At 41.9% G+C, this 17040-nt stretch overlaps 2 protein-coding genes across 10 annotated transcripts in view; both read right to left on the reverse strand.

Moving 5' to 3' along the window:
* Positions 1-586: 586 nt before the first annotated feature.
* On the reverse strand, positions 587-1963 carry larp6b (La ribonucleoprotein 6, translational regulator b). The gene is made up of 3 exons (XM_008275851.1): positions 1947-1963; positions 1678-1864; positions 587-1549 (listed from the first exon to the last, which is right to left on the reverse strand). The coding sequence occupies exons 1-3, from the start codon at positions 1961-1963 to the stop codon at positions 587-589; spliced, it is 1167 nt and encodes a 388-aa protein (XP_008274073.1).
* Positions 1964-4620: 2657 nt separating this feature from the next.
* Positions 4621-17040, reverse strand: part of LOC103353067 (receptor-type tyrosine-protein phosphatase F) — a 167551-nt gene continuing 155131 nt past the window's right edge. For all 9 annotated transcript variants that reach the window (XM_008275836.1, XM_008275845.1, XM_008275840.1 and 6 more), the window contains 8 exons: positions 16340-16494; positions 15461-15746; positions 14320-14498; positions 10370-10496; positions 9054-9179; positions 7771-7925; positions 7353-7488; positions 4621-6538 (listed from right to left, as the gene is read on the reverse strand). In XM_008275836.1, coding sequence (XP_008274058.1) covers positions 6470-6538; positions 7353-7488; positions 7771-7925; positions 9054-9179; positions 10370-10496; positions 14320-14498; positions 15461-15746; positions 16340-16494 — 1233 coding nt within the window. In that variant the 3' untranslated portion in view covers positions 4621-6469. The remainder of the gene's footprint in view (positions 6539-7352; positions 7489-7770; positions 7926-9053; positions 9180-10369; positions 10497-14319; positions 14499-15460; positions 15747-16339; positions 16495-17040) is intronic.

The raw sequence follows: 17040 nt of genomic DNA on the forward strand, positions 1-17040 counted from the left end.
CTTCTTAGAGAACCAAAATCTAAACAGGCAGTTGTGAAAAAGATGCAGTAGGACAATGAGGGTTTTTTCTCTGAGTGTTTCATGTTGAAAGATGACCTTTCTTTCTCTGAGAAAGTGGTAACAAGGTAACTCCATCCTGGCCAAAGAACAAATATACATTGCAATTTGCAGTTATGACCAGACGAGCTGAGGCCCCAGGGCTGCAGAGGCAACTCGTGTTTCAGAAAAGGCACATTAAGACTCTGGAACACTTTTACTTGAGCCCTTTAACACCTTAGTTTAGGTTAAAATTTGTACTTCCAGCTAGAATGCATTGTAGTCTATTTACTTCCTACAAAACTAGACTCATATGCAGAACAGTGTGAATGTACAGGATAGCATGCTTTGACAACACAGCTAAATGCTGCCCCCAATTGTTAGTGGTTGATAACTACATGCCATCCTGAATAAACACCCTCTCATTGATAATGATGAAAATACTTAAAGAGCTTTAGTCGTTGAATGCACAACATATTTTATTTTCTTTCATAGTTTTTAAATCTTTGTAGAAAAATCTTGCATCACAACTTTGCTAATCTTCCTTCATCTAAGGAGCCTGATCTCCTCCTGCTGCCGTAGCTCTGCCATGAAAACCCTTGGTGCCATCAGGGCCGAAGGGCTGCCGCAGCACTCTCTGCATCAACCAGGGTGCGTTCAGCTGCCTCGTCACCTTCGGGCTTAAAGCATCTGCTGCTAATTTGCGCCTGAGCACCCACGGGCTGCAAGAATACTCTTTATCACAGTCTCCAGAGCACCAGCTCTTCTTACTGTACCTCTGATTCGAACCAGAGAAGGACTTGCCATCACAGCTGGAGAACATCTGGTCAAAGGTTCTGTGCATGGAGTTATCTGAGGATGTTTGGGGCAGATGTGTGTGTGGAGTTGCATCAGAAACCTTATTTGGTGAACAAGAGTCCTGCTGGAGTACGTCCTTGGAGAATTCTGGTGGATGTTCTTGAGAAGTTGAGCTCTCCTGAAGGTGGTCTCTGTTGTTTTCTTCTGATAATGTGTCTTCATTAAAGTGACGTGTTGCCTTGAATCCCAAAGGCACCACACACATGCCCTTCCCATTTTCTTTTTTCCATTTCTCCTCCTCTGCTTTCAGGGCATTGTAGGCCTCACGAACCGCCTCCAAACTATCAAACCTGACCACGGCACATAAATGCTGGCCAAGCTCTTTGTGGTGTTTGGCATAACATTGCAGCTCCCTGGGAAGCTCTTCACCAGGACGCAGGATCCAAACTGAAGTAACAGTGCCATATATGCTGAACTTTTGCAGGACCCTATCTGAGAGTGAAGGATGCTCCACGTGTCTGGCTGCTCCGTCTTCTCTGCTTTGCTCCTCAGAAATGTTCCAGGCGAGCAGGAGCTTGCTGGTAGGGGAGCACAGCAGCCATTTGGGAAGCGGCGTTATGCGCCTCACTTTGGTGCGTTCTTCATTCACTTCCAGAAGGTCTGAAGACGTTGCTGCTGCTAGAGTCATGCCCCAGTTTGTGGTCAGGGCCTTTATCTGTGACAAACATTGGCAACCCTTAGCTTTGTTCACATTTTACTGCATTGTTTTTATTCAAACAGCTGGAATGTCAACACAAAAGAAAGCACTCAAAATCGTGCTAAAACCAGAGAAACATTATTTACCTTTTTCAAACAAGTGAGAAGCTTGAGACTGACGTAACCCTGCTTGGTCTTCTGCACATGCTTGAGCAGGAATCCGTCCTCTGCCAGGTTCTGGTCAGAGAACAAATCCTCCAGTGTGTCTTTAATCTTTAAGCAGAGCAACCCAACTTCACGGTCTTCTTCACCTTGCACAGATTGTGTATCATTTCTACAAAATATGACTCAGCATCATGATATACTCCAAAATCAGCATGTAGTTTAGTCAGCCTCATCTTTTCAACTTTTCTTACCTCTCTGGATCACTCATGATGCCTCATAAGGATAGTGACAACAGGACACTAAGCCTTGGTGTTGTTTGATAGTGTTTCTTAGCAAAGTAAAGACAGATCCTCAGGAAAACCAGCAGGAGATACAGAAATAGTATTACTGTAAATAATGCACCTGGGTACATTCCACACAACAGCAGGGATGTCAGTTGGTCTTATGGGATCCAAAAGAATATTTTGTAAAATGCTACAACCAAAATTCTGCATCACACAATGCACCTCAAAATAAAAGTTAGAACTTTCATTCAAAAACATTCAAAAGCTACTTGCTGTGTTAAATGACTGACAACTACATCCATGCTGCACAACAGAAATAATGTCTCTGCATCACATCAAGAAGCACGACATCCTTACAGGTGTGGAGTTCTGCAATGCAAAAATCACATCAAAAGAAAATCGTGATATTGTTTCACCTGATATACACGTCCACAGCCCCACTTAGGTTCAAAACAGCAACAAAAATGACACTTTGAATCCAGCTTGACATCCTGTTTGTGTTCTTTTATCTTGATATAATCCATCCTGCTCAGCAAGTCACTGACTGCTGAAAAAGCAACAGCACATCCCTCACTTACCTGAAAAACACACCGCCTGATTCCATGTTTGAATCCTTTTCATTTGTTGCAGTCATTACATGTGTGATGTATACACAAAACCCAAACTGTGCAGCTTTTTTCACAGCTACAGTCATCCCATCTTTAGTTTTTCTGTCACTGTTATATGACACTAGCAGGTAGCGATTTAACGAACTGTGTGGGTTGATGGTGAGAATGAAACAGCACAAGTTACTGAGAGAGCTGGAGGTAGTTAACCTGAAAACTGAAACATTTGCAAATAAAAGCCTTAAATAATCTTTATGTATTTAAGAGCTCGACACTTATAACCTCAACACATAGGCTGGTGCTGATGGATTTGATCAGATTTGAGTGACAGTGGTGTCTCCATAGCAACACAAGCAAACAACCCAACAACTCTTAGTAGATTCGGTGGAAGAAATAACCCCCTGGGTGACTCATCCCCTACATTTCTCCAAGGTTAGCAGTAAATTGAGCTCTCAGACAGTTATGAATCAACATTATTTTGCCTCCTAACTAATACTGAGATGAATTACACTGTGGATGACGAGGTTGTGCCATGCAGGCTACTTTTTTGTTTCTATGTGGGATTTTTGAGCATGCAGAAACTTTAAAAGGTGGACACAGTAAATATAGCGCACTAAATATGGATGGTTGTATCTGAGTGGAAACACAAGCAAACAACTGGCTTTATATTCCTTCACTGTTTGATTCTAAATGGTCCATGGAAGCATGAGACATCATCTTTTACAGCAGCTCTTTGCCTCCTCCAAACCAGCCGCAGGACCGCAGACAAACAACACTCAGACTGTGTCTGACGTTTCACCTAGCCATTCTCTGCTCCTTATATAATGGATGCTCAATATTTTATTCATTTGTGATCAGTGCGTCTCGTATAGCCAGACTGATCTCCACAGCAGTGATCAGTAAAGTGCGATTTCAGAGCCGTACCAATCATCATCATCATTTTGAGTCATCACTGACAGCTGCTGGGTCACACAAAGGTCATTTTAACATCTGCAAGATGTGGTACATTGCATTGAGGAATTGTTCAGACATGGTCAAATACAATAAAAAAAATCTGTTAAAGGAAATGACCTTCGTAAAATAATTAAACAACTTAGCAAACTCCATCTGCTGCTGAAGACTGGCATGAAGTTCAAAAGAAAAAGTCTGAAAGGAACCAGTAGTAGGTCCTTGAGTTAGGAAGGTTTTGCCAGACACAGTTCTATCTTTGGCAGATAACAGTGTGCTCATGTAAGACTCTCTTTTGAAATATCTATGGATGTGGTTTCCATAGCAACATAAGCAAGCAACCCAAAAACTATCAGGTTGTGATTGTTTAAGTGGCAGACTTTGAATGGTCCTTGGAAGTATATGATGCCACCATCCTGCAGCAGAGCCATGCTCACATCCAACCACACACAAAATCACACACAGTGGTCTCTAATGTGAGATAAGAAGCAGAAATATTGTTGAAGAAATAATTAGAAATAAAGAGAGAATAAAGGCCAGCTCATCACTGTGGCAACTGAGCAGACTCGATCTTGAAGACTGAGAGATGTGGCTGAAAGTCCTGCAAAAAAACCTGGCAAGAGGGCCTTGAATAAGATCACTTTGTGTATATTTGGCAAATAATAGTGTATTCACATGAGAATGCAGTGCTGATTATAGAAGAAGCTGATTCAAAAAGCAGTTTTCATCTGGCTAGGGCTTTCTGAATAGTAGGAAGGGGAGGAAATCTTTCAGACTTATACTCCTGCAAAAGAAAAAAAAAAAGAAAAAAGAAACCTTCACAAAACACACACTTTCAAGTGCCTGAACAAGAAGCTCTAAGAAATGCCTCGAAACAAAGGAAACCTGATAATGAACCGAAACTATAGCGATCATTCTTCAGGAAATAGTTTTGGGCAGAACAAGCCGCAGAATTCTCAGCAGGAGATAAAGCAGACAGTCCCAGGTGCCCCCCAGGGTGAGACAAAAGAGCAAACTTGAAGGGTGTAACAATTTACGAGTCACATTTTGTAAACTAGATGATCAAGAAACAAAGAATCATAGGCCAGTCTTTGTACAAAAACCCAATTATTTAACTTTATTAACATCAATGTTTTTTTCTTTTTCATCAACAGTTTCTTTTTAAACTCCAGTTCTTTATCAACAAATAGAAAACAGACTGTGTGTACAACAGATTGAACCCCTACAGCACTAAGCATTCACAAGGTAAAAATGAACATTTTTGTTTTTTGCCAGCGTTTTCAAGTCCCCCCTCCCTCTCACCGCCACCACAACGCTTAGGCCTCTTGGATAAGACACTCCCCTCTCCTGCGCTTTGTGTGGGACAAGATGTGTGCTTTAGTGGTGCGATGGCCCGTGCTGAGTGAGGAGTCGTCCATTTGGATGGGTGGGGTGGGGGGGTTGTGCTGTCTTTCCCCAGTCAGACGGACAACCAGCTGTCAAAGTTATTATGGTAATACAGTAGATACAATGGTGTTTCCATTAATACACACTCTAGGACAGCAGGCTCTCTGCAGTGTCTCTAGGTAGGTCAGCAGAATAACTCCTTTTTAACAATATACTTTTGAAACTGTGTATATATCTATGTGTAATCGTACATATATATAATCAGTCATAATTATATATATATATATATATATTTATAATTCTATTTCTGTATAAAATAATATCAGGTTTCAGTCCAATGGGCTGAGTCTTTTTCTCTCTGGTAGGAATGGTTGATTCTGTACAGGTACCGACGGTGATGGCTCTGCTCCTCAGCCCATATGAACCACTGCTGCTCCTTTCGGTCTGTGTGGTTCCACTCCAGTAAACAGACCAGGCTAATGGCAAGCGAGGAGATGGGGAGGACTTGAAGAGCATCTATATTCCGAGATTGGGAGTTTATTTTCTGTCATCTACCCTTTGGGTATAAAAGTCTGTTTTCCTCAGGTAAGTTCTTCGCTGTGGAGCAATGAAGGCCTCAATGCCATAGGCTTCTGATGAAAAACAAAACGGAACAAAACAAGAACAAAGAAACATAGAAATAATGTGCTTTCCATTTCTGTACACCTCTGATTTAGTCGCTTGTTAGGTAATTCACTTGTGTTTTAGTTAGCTACCATGTTTACAGAAGGACAACGACAGCCAGTTTGTGCTCTGAAATCAATTTTCTCAAAGTAGATTTTTTTTTTTTTTTAAATCGCAAACGGCAAGTGAAAAGGCAATTTGAGTTACTGAACTGAGTAAGACCAAAAACAATGTTTATGACATAAAATGAATAAAACAATAACGTCAAGTGACAAAAGAGATCTGACAGCAGCTTAGAGAACAGTGGTCCTCCTGTATTAGTATCTAGAAACATGTTAAAAATACATGCCCCTTGTGCTAAAGTACCCTAAAAATGATTATGAAAATAATGCATGCCCGAGATTGGGCAGTTTAAGACAGAAGAAATGTCTGATATTAAAATGATTATTAAAAACAACAAAAAAAAGTATACTAAACAATAGCATTTGACATAATGAATCATAATATAGACAATAAAATTAATAAAAAAAGAAAACAAAGAGAACGCTCTCTTAGTGCTACCAGTAGCCTTTGACAATCAGGGAGGTTTGGCTTCGACAGAGCAGAGAGGCGAGCTGCCAGTCTGCGCTGTCGTATCTGTACAAGAGTTGTCATGTTTGTCATTGTCACTGTATTGTTTCTCTTATCATTTTTAAAGCAAAATCTCACGAGGTTGGTTAACTCTGCGTATATCTCTGTGATTGAACGGGTCTGCAAGCTCGTCCCTTTCTCCACCCCTCCGGTAGCTGCGAGGGGATGGGTTGTAGGGGGTGAGAGGATGGCAGCGGAGATGGGACACTTGGCACACTCCTGAGAGGTTTGACCGGGGAAGCTGTTCGGTGGGAGTGGTTACGTTGCATAGTGGTCAAAGCTCCCCAGGTACTCCAACGCTGCCCTGTAGCACAACTGGTACTGGTCCTGAACAGAGAAAAAAGGCAGTGAGAAAAACTGCATTCTTTCTCTTCCCTTTTTCTTCCCAATCTAACAATAATGTCTGATTATTAACATATGTCCATGTAGTGAATTGACCCATCACTGCCTCGGTGCAAACAAAAGTATGAAAATACTAAATTGTAGAACAGTTTGCTCATGTGAAACAAGCAATAAAGTGACTTTTCTTTGCAAGTCCAAGTCAAGTCACTGTTATTTATTTTATTTTAGTTTTATTAAGTGCTTTCCAGTGAGAAATAGAACTTGAGTTACAACTTTAAACACTGAGGTTAAGACCCTACAGTCTTACTGATGATATGAATTAACCTGAGTGACTGAAAATTTATGGTTAAAACTCAACAAAACTGTATATAATACAAATCTGTCAACAGATCAGCTAACTAATCATGACTAGATGTAGTCTTTGGAGTATTTGGCACAACTAAAAATTAGCCTCTAACTGAGAAATCTGTTTCCTTTGTTTTTAAATCTTAAAATGTTTATGAACTAATTTGAACAGACCCCATGACTTGTTTTTAATATCATTTGCCTGTTGCGTATTGTATTTATGATTTCTTAACTGTAATAGTACCGGATGAGCCTGTGGATTTTCTGATGCACCTCTAACACCTTTATTAAACAAGGATTTGTCACTAAGTCTTTGTTGTTGAAGAGCCATTCCCAAAAAGGACACTTTAGATAACATCAAATTTATATCACAAAAATATGTAATATTAACTTTCAAACCGCGTCCTGTCACTGAGGGATCTGAACAATATGCTCATTAGCATGCCGTCCTTACCTCGGTCTGCACCATGGCAGGCCGCTGGGTGCGAAGCGTCTTCACTGTCTGGAAGAGGTCGACCACACCTTCGTACCTCATCCTCTCCAGCACGATGCTGAGGGTGATGAAGACTCCGGTCCTGCCTACCCCGGCACTGAGAAACACACAGATATTCATTATTATATCTGCTGTCTGGGTGTTCAGACTGTCGCAAACTTTTTAAAAACATACTGCCCAAAGTTAAATTTCACTGGCAGCTAATTTCTAACTAATTAATTTGCTCTGAAGAAACAGAATGGAACGTACACTTTTATTCATCTTGGCCTTATTCCACATATGTACATTATTATTCTTGGCTTACTGAATTAGTAACACACTCTTAAAAGAAAAAAGATCATAAAACATATGCCTAAACCCTGCCAGTGTAGCTCTTTACCTGCAGTGTACAGTGATTGGTCCATCCTGTCCAAACTGTTCCTTGGTTTTGTGCACTTGTCCAATGAAATCAATGAAACCTTCTCCGGTTTTTGGCACTCCTTGCTCGGGCCAGTCAGTGAACTGGAACTGGCGGATTGTTCTGGACTGTCCATCCTGAAGGGTTAGCAAATTAGAAGTTTAAGTGCATTTCAGAGGCCCAATGACCTGACAACACTCTGCAGTTTGTGCTTCACAGATCTTTCTGTGCTTTGAATCCGTATGTGAACACAACAGGAAACACCACAGCAGAGGGTCTCGGGCTGAGGTTTAAAAGCACTAATAACCCTGCTGGTTGTCACTGCAGTCATCTAATCATCTCATTTCTACCTGGGATGGAATATGCATAAAGCTAACGACCTGAATGGATAAAACCAGCGGGGCTGTGGCTCTCGACTAACCAGGACTGACAAACACTCAACACGGAGTCACACACCTGACAGCACTGTGGTGTCAGCGTGTGTGAATTAAATGTTTTTGTGTGCATACCTGGATCGATTTCTAAACACATCACTCAGTGCACATTCATTCAATCATGTATTCATATAGAGTAATCTAAAGAGAGCAGGTCCAGTTTGCATGGACACCCTTTGTAAATCCACAAAGCAAAATATACATTTAGGCAAATAATCAGGCCAACAAGCTGCAGAGAACAACATATATATAGATGCACACACACACACACACACACACACACACACACACACGCACATATATAAAAGAAAGCGGGAACGTGGGATTAGAGTGCTGCTGTGCTGTGAGCCTTCAGATGACAGTAAAGTGTATTTATAGCTCATGAAACTACTGCATCACAGTGAGTTCCAGCACTGGCCCTCAGGGATTGAGGGCTATGCTTTTCACGTATTTTCACAGTGATCTTGAAACACACATGCGCATGTACACATCCACAAACACACACAATCCATAGAGCAAGCATACTGCTGCTAAATCCGGGTAAACATGTTTGATGGCGCATTCACTTGATGTCAACCTGTCAGAAAAAATAACACGGGATGCGTTCTGATCATCTCTACCTTGAAATCACAGTCGGTATAATTCTTAACACTTGGTGCAACTGTCAGTATTTGTATGAAAACCTAAAATTAAGATGGATTTGGGCTGGATGATTGTATTTGTGTAAAATGTCCATCAATCCTCGCTCATACACAGACATATTTGGGTGCATGTAAATATGCTCGCAGGCCGAACCCACAGATTTTCACACTCAGAGTGAACCCAACATACCCTGGCATCTGTGACTTTGAACTCTCTGAGGATGTACTGAGGCATGTTGTACTCAGCCATTGGATCCACCACAAAGTACTGGTATCTGGCTGAACGCTCTGCTGGCCAATACTGGTGGCACTTCTCCTGCAAAGAGAATAAAGAGACAAACATTTTCAGCACCTAAAGATGAAGAATCTTTTTCCAAACACATTCAGGGGAAAAATGACTTTTACATAATGACTGCCTGGCGTACAGGAGTGTGGTATTTTTAGTATGGGTTACTGTACGTTATTAGTCATTTTGAGTCATGAGAATCTCGCTGCTTATACAAGAAAATCTCAACAGACTAATCTGTGGTTTTGAAATATTGTCTGATTCATCTTAGGTGGCACAATATTTCCATAATTTGTTTGTGGTCTTAACTATAGCGATGATGTGCGTAAGAGCTTTTCCTTTCATCAGTGGTGATTATTTCTAAGAGGGCGGAAAAAAAGCTATAAAATGCAGTTGATTGCTGTCAGCATTACCTGCATAATGTAAAAACTGTGTAGGTGACAATATCACGGATTTAATCAAATTAGTAACAAGAAGAGTGAACTTGAAGGACTAGATTAAGACTTGAGGAAATGCAGTTATTTACTATTTTAATAAAAGCTGGGTGATAAACACCACGCTCATGTCTGTCCTATAAATCTGAAGCTGGAGCCAACAGTTGGTCACTTTTGCGTCTCAATAAAGACAGATAAAGAAAATGGGGAGAGAGCTAACTTAGCTCCACCAAACATAAAAAAAATTGCCAACTATGACGTTTTTGTAGCTGGAAGAAAAGGCAAATGGAGGGAGAATCCAGGAAGTCACTTCTGACTTCTGAGTCAGGCTGGTTGTTCTCTCTCTTTTTTTTTCAGTGTTATGCTGCTTTAGGCTAAGCCACCTGTCTCCACATTGTAACTCAATACGTTCTAGACAGATAACTCAGCAAGAAAGAAAATAAGATTCCCCCTCTAAAATCAAAATGTAGTGTCCTTGTTATGAAGTGTCATACATCCCCACAGTATGGAAATGATCAGTATGCTTGGAATGCAACCAATCACTGACAAGTCTAACACAGTGGCATGCTTAGTTCAGCCCAGATGCATTCCAGTCATCCTGATAAGGAAGTTAATTTTTAACTGTGGTTATTGTTCAGGTTAGGAATAATTTCATATTTGAACAGTGTGACGCTGCAGCTTAGCTGAACTGGCTCAGAGTAGAAAGATTGTAATCATCCTCTGAAATGGTCCACTGACGTTACAGATGCTGCTTCTATCTATGTTCACTATGTGTTTAAGTATTACCCGTCCCATCTCTCGTAGCTTGGTGAGCATGACAACAATCGTGGAGTTGTGCTCCCACAGCATCCTCCAGAAGTCCTCGGTGGTCTCAGCCAGGGGGCCCTGTGTGGCCAGGTAGGCTTTCTGCTGTCTGAAAACAGATTCACACAGAGAGGGAAGATGATAAATACTACATGTAACAATTATTAACTTCATGACCTTTTACAACTGGCACTATAAAGCGAATCATAAAGCAATAACATATAAAACAGTAAACATAAGGGAGCTGTGTTGTTGTAAAGTGGCTAGAAAAGGCTGTAATATACACCCTCATTCTGATTGTGAAAGATTTAAAACATTTTCAGACCTGATTTTATTTAAAGGAAAATGAAATAGTAAAACAAAACTCCACTTTAATTCTAAAAAAGAAATATACATAGCGGAAATTTAAATATAATAACATATAATAACATGATACGTATTAAAAGTGATCAAAACCCATGACAACATCCTGTTCAAAAGCATTTCGTTTTTTTAGGTTTAATGCCCTGCTGTATGTGTGACCTGAAATGTGACAATGCCAACAAGGCAAATTCCTGCACATTTAATGTACAAGGTAAATAATTCATGGTTGCTATGGTCGTCCTACAGCAATTCAAGCCTATCTAGATGCTTTCCTTCTTCCTCCTTCCTGTAACACAACACAGAATTAGAGAGAGCACTCGATATGCTCACGAACAGAACTAGGGATGAGCTCATCCACTGAGGTGCCAGAGCTGCACTGGTGTCCTACGTGACTTTGGTCCAGCTGAGCAGTGCTTTTGTCAAACAGCAGGTGGCAGCAACATGCTGAGCAACAGACACGGGGGCTGAGTAATCCAACACACACACACACACACACACACACACACACGCACACACACACACACGTTTGATGTTGGCAGCACATGTAGACTTGCGTTCAGGTGTAGGCATTTATGTATGCAGTAGTTTCGCATGTATATTCACGTTGATGCTCACACGCACACATGCAGTCACACACTGTGCCATGGCTGAGCAACTAATGAAGGTGCTGCAGGCAAGGCACTAATGTGGAACTGGGAGATTAGAATATGCTCAGGGCCTCACTCACTCAAACACAGAAACAACAGATTGGTAGAGAGGAGAGGAGATGACATACGAGGAGGGGGAGGCAACAGAGTGAGGAATCAAATTAAAAAGATGAAAACTGGGAATGAGAAAGGCAAACTATGGAGCAGAGATGTACAAAGTACGGTGAGGATGCACAGAAGAGATGAAAAGAGTGAGTACTGTTCTCTCCAGCTGGTCATCAGCGTGCAACGCTGGAGTCACTCCTGAGGATGACAAGAGAGGAGAGGGAAAAGAAGAGACAAGACACGAGGAGAGGAAAAGCAAAAGGGACTTTGTGGAGCAGAGGAGGAAGAAAAGGAGAGGAAGAAATGCAAAGCTAGGCAGGGACTGAATGCAAAATTTCAAATTGATAGGGTAGACCCTTCTAACTTCCCTATAAAACGACCCCCAGCCAAACAGAGACAATTCTAACCGTATCGCACAATACGGACTTCTCTGCACACAGTGTCCCAATGAGCGCGTTGCCAAAGAGCACAAAGCACTCTCTGCATCATCCCACATGAATGCAGAGCTTGAGGGCATAGTGTTTCATTTCAACCTCATTACAATGCTAAAACTCCAGCCTGCATCGGAGCATATCCAGGACTCGTGCCCCTGATAGCATAGCTGGAATCAATGGTTCGCCTCTCATTAGCTTAGCATATTATTGGCTTTTCTTAAAGGCGCTGGGGTGAAGGGCACTGGAGGCCCCTGTTTAGTTTTTATTTATGCCCGCGTTTTAAAAGCGGCTTAATTACACAGTGCCGCTGGTGCACACAACAGGTCCCCACCCGGATGTCTGTCTGCCATGATGTTTGAATGGAAAATTAAGATGGCGAGTGAGAGAAGAGGGTGGGAGGAGAGAGAGAGAGCGAGAGAGAGGGAGAAATTGGGAAAGAGAGGGAAAAAGTGCAAAGGAGACAGATTAAGGAGGAGCAGAGAGAGACAGAGTTAGAAAGGGGCAAAAATAAAGGAAGAACAACAAGAAAAAAGAGAGAAAGAGGCAGTGAATATGAAGGAGAGAAGAAAAAAGGTAGGGCGGGTTTTTGGAAAACACTTCATTACAGTACTCTCTTGCTGCAATTATGCTATTTACACAGCAACAATGGAGGGTTGGCCTCCGCGGAGCACCTTCTCATTAACAACAGGACAGCAGAAAGAGGGGGGGTGAGCTGGGAGGTGTTGTCACGGCCCAGTACGAAGCAGAACCCCGTATGGACTAAATGGCATTTCACGCTCGCTAAATCCATCCCTTCACTTAAGCCACGGAAGAGTCGGCTCTGTCTGTCACTGCCCATACTTATATAGATATAAAACAGAGCGTTGCCTTTTCATCTTCCTCCCTCTAGGAAGCAATTTGAACTCACAGAGCACACGAGGACACAGAGTAGCTTCGACATAAAAGCGGTCGTGGCTCAGCAAACGAAAAGCACATTGACAGATCCGGGAGTCATTCTTGCAACTGGACACTGCCCACCGCAGCCTCATCCTCAGTCCACTCCCATACAGCACTTTTACATCATATTTATCTGGTTCACTCTGAACACCTATTGTATTTTTCACACCCGCAGCAATCTTTGATGGCAGAAAACAACTGCAGACCTGGAAACTATCAGGATATGCGATGCAATTTCAGTTGTGTTGTGTCTGTACTCCAGTATGTCGGATTTGAAATAAATCGATGATTAACGCTGAAGTGTGGATTCTCACTTTCAATTTGAGAATGTCTACATCCACATCAGTTAAACCATAACCAACAATATTAGCAGGTTAGGAGACAGATCAAAAATGAAAAGGCTAATATGTTGATAATTAGGGTCAGTGTATTTAATATTTTGTTCCAAGTTCTGCTCAGTCAACGTCTGCCTTAAGTCTACGACTCATTAATATCAGCAGACACTCGGATTCCTCCCTGGTGATGCTCTGCTCGGCCTGAATCGCATCCATCTTCTTTTTTCCCCTTTAGTCTGCTCCTATGTCTAAAAAGGGCCTAAATACCCTTACTGATAACACATGCGGTGACCTTAAACAACAATAAAGGATGAGGCTAGCGTTGTTCTGTATGCCAACAGTGAATTAATCACACTAAGAAATATTGTCTCTGCAGCCACAGCCTGGTACAGCTTATTTTCTGGGCCATAGCTCTTTACTGTTGTCCAAAAACTGTTAAAAACACATCGACACACTGTTGCTCCGGATGACATCACTGTGAACATCAAACTGTAGTATTTTCTGAGCCAATCTCACATACAGGGTCTATTAGAAGCCCACATCTGTAATACGAGTAAGCAGTTCCATGCCTACACTGGCCTGAACACGACCACCAACCACTGGTGTTTCACAGCAGACAGTGGTAAATTGCGAAACACGTTCTGATCTGAGTAGTTCTTCAAAGCAGGATTCAGAAAAATGTGCAGAATATGTGCTGGTATTTTCCCAACTTGTCTGTTACCTGGCAGTGTGGATGTGTGTGTGTGTGTGTGTGTGTGTGCACTTAAACATGGGGATACACACATTATCTTATAATACTCAACAACAAAGAAATTCCTGCCTTGAACCTCTATATAAGACTTTATAGCTGTGACCTACTTTTTGAGACTTAGATGTCTTTTTTCAATTAACATTTACAGTTGGAACCAATAGGCTTTGGGCTGAGAGCCAAATGTGGCATACACAGCATTTGCATTGAAACAAATTCATCGTTAGTTTTTGGTCTTGACATGGAAGTGGTGGATGAGAAAACAATTGTCGCACTTGTCTTTTAAAGCAAGTTGAAAGTCAGCTCTTTCACTGCACAGTCATTAAATTCAGCTCAGAACTTGAAGATGAAATGGTTGACTGACCTGTAGCCATCAATGCAGCTTGCGTTGATGTAGTCAGAGCCCTCAACGCCACGGATGGGCTGCAGGCAGACACGTGTGGACTCAAAAGGCATGATGTTGACCAGACGGTTCTTGAACTTGTTGCAGGGCAAGTTGGCGCTGATGAAGCGTGACGTGTGGGCTTTGGAGTTGGCCAGTCTCTGATTAACAAAAGGTGGGATAAAACCAGACAGGGTGAGGGAAAATGAGCAACCTGAAGGACGTCAACGTGAGGTTTGCTGTCACAATAAAAAGGCAGTTCTGTCAAGAAAAAGCAGGATATTATAGCTATCTGCTGATAAGTATAAGTAAGCACAACAGACTTGTCTCTCAGAATCCCAGAGCTTGCTTGGAGGATTGTGGGTGTGACGAGCTCAGTGTTGGCAGTGGACAGAGCACAGATGGACAGCACAGGAGTGTGTGTGGACAGTCATGGTACTCCAGCAGAATTTTGTGTGTGTGTTGTGGCCAGACTGTGTGGGCACGGAGGCTGTGGCCCCCACGTACGCCGCAATCATTCTCTTACTCTTTCATTCTCCATTGTTGGCAGGAGTGTAGATGCTATTATCACTTCAAACAGAATGGATCATGGTCATAAGAGGGCTAATGGCAGAGCCGCGCTGGGAGGAAAGTGTGTAATAACATCACAGTCAATGGCTATTGACAGAAGGTGTGTGTGTGTGTGCGTGTAACTGCGACCTTGAACACCAGCTGTGTGTATGTGCAAGTGTCAGTCATTTTGTAACCCACCATGTGTAGGTGTGTTGATGTGTTTTGTTGTTTATGTGTGTTTGCTCTGGTCGTATGTCCGTGAAACGTGTGTGTCTGTATGTACCTATGCCACTGTGCAAGCTGCAGGAATGTCTCTCACCAATGTCACTGAGATAAATTGCAATGTATTGGCTAATTTGGCGAATTAATTACATGTGACACTGACATGTGACATTCTGGACAGACTGTGCAACTGCAGTCTGTTTCATTTTGAACAAAGTCTAACACTGTTTTTCAAATCACAGAGATTTATGAAACACAGGCAGAAAAATCACATTATCTTTGAAATTTTTGGTGTTGATTTGTCACCACACAAAGAATTAAGCATTTTAAGTATGTGTGCTTCAGTCACCTTAAACTCCAGCTCCATAGCAGTGACTGTCTCACCGGGCGGGGCCTGGGTGAGTTTCTGGATGTGGGCGTACAGGTTACGTGCCGGCACCTCAGTGTTGCCGCAGGTGGCCGCCTCCAGTAGGGCCTCATGGATGAAGATGTACTGGTCCTCAGTCTGGACCATATAGTTTCTCTGGGCACGCATGCATGTCACATGGCCGTAGATGTCTACCGACTTCTCGTGCTTCATGCGCTCCAGCATGGCATCGATTACAATGAAGCAGCCAGTTCTGCCCACGCCCGCACTGATGGAAAGCAACAGAAAAAAGTGAGTAACCAGGGTTTACTATTTCTTAAGATATTCACTCTAATATGTCAAAAAAAGATGCACTGAGAACAGTACTGTGAGTTAGCAGTCCCAGTCCTATTGTGTTTTCTCTCTGTGCTTGACAGCTGTCAACTGGACATTAAGCACTCAATACAAGCTGACTTACACCTGCCAGCACAAGAGCTGGAAAATACAGAGATTACTGCCACAGATTGTGACTGTAGAGGCATTCTGAAAGATATTTAACTTGCAACACAACAACACACTGAGGCAAATCAGTTATGAAAGAAAAACGGTGGTGAGACCAACAAGGTTCCAACATCTCTCTTCCTACTGATGATCTTCACAGCATACTTGCACTGCCCATTGATATTAGACATTCCTTTTCTGATAATTACTATATTTATTATTTCAGGGCATATTTACTGTGGTTGAATACTACATTTTACTCATGTAACTTTTCAGGATACTGGCAAATCAAATTATAGAATATACATTAGGAAATTACTGCACACAGAAGTGTTCAGAATTCAGATAAAGCGTGCAAAGTTTGTTCTGTCATGTACCCACCTGCAGTGGACCACCATGGGCCCTGCATCTGGAGGATTGCAGGCCTTTACCCGTCGGAGGAAGGCCAGGATGGGGGTGGGATACTCAGGCACCCCATGGTCTGGCCAGGCCATGAACTGGAATTGTCTCACTTCTCTCTTCTCACTGGAGCCATTCTGCAGGAGAATCAGTTGAGTCAGTAAACTAGAAAGGTGTCTTAGTGGGACGCTTTGGCACAGTAAATTGTAAGGGATTGCTTTTCAAAGAAAAACTTTTCAAGCTGAGCAAAATATTTTCTGCAATACTGCAGTTAAAATTTGAAAAAGCACAAGTGATTAAATTGACAAAAATGAAACTCACATGAATTCAAACCTTTTATAGCAGCACATAAGGCACTGTACTTTTAGGGCTGTGTTCACTGTGCAAGTGTAGGTGCAGATAACATGTATAATTTTGGAACTGAACTCCAGTGGTTTCTCTGAAATGGTTTCTTGGCATTGTCGCCATTCCTGATTGAAACCAAGAAATCGCACCAGCTAGAGACTTGTATTTAATTAGGATTTATAATAATGTAGGAAATTATAAGTAAGTAATGGAAAAGGAAATGGAAGAGGAGAAATAAAGGACAAACCATCAGTTACATCATCACTGCAGTAAAGTATAGGAATCAGTGTGAAAAAAATGAAATCTTTCACTGCCTGTCAGAAAATGGGAGATAAATC

The sequence above is a fragment of the Stegastes partitus genome, unplaced genomic scaffold (assembly GCF_000690725.1).
Source record: "Stegastes partitus isolate 25-593 unplaced genomic scaffold, Stegastes_partitus-1.0.2 Scaffold59, whole genome shotgun sequence".
In the NCBI taxonomy this organism is placed as follows: Eukaryota; Metazoa; Chordata; class Actinopteri; family Pomacentridae; genus Stegastes; species Stegastes partitus.

Excerpts from the sequence above, each read along its gene's own strand:
- larp6b (XM_008275851.1), bottom strand. Across the intron at positions 1,550-1,677 it reads TTCTCACTTGTTTGAAAAAG|ATAAAGGCCCTGACCACAAA; the intron begins GTAAATAATGTT and ends TGTTTGTCACAG.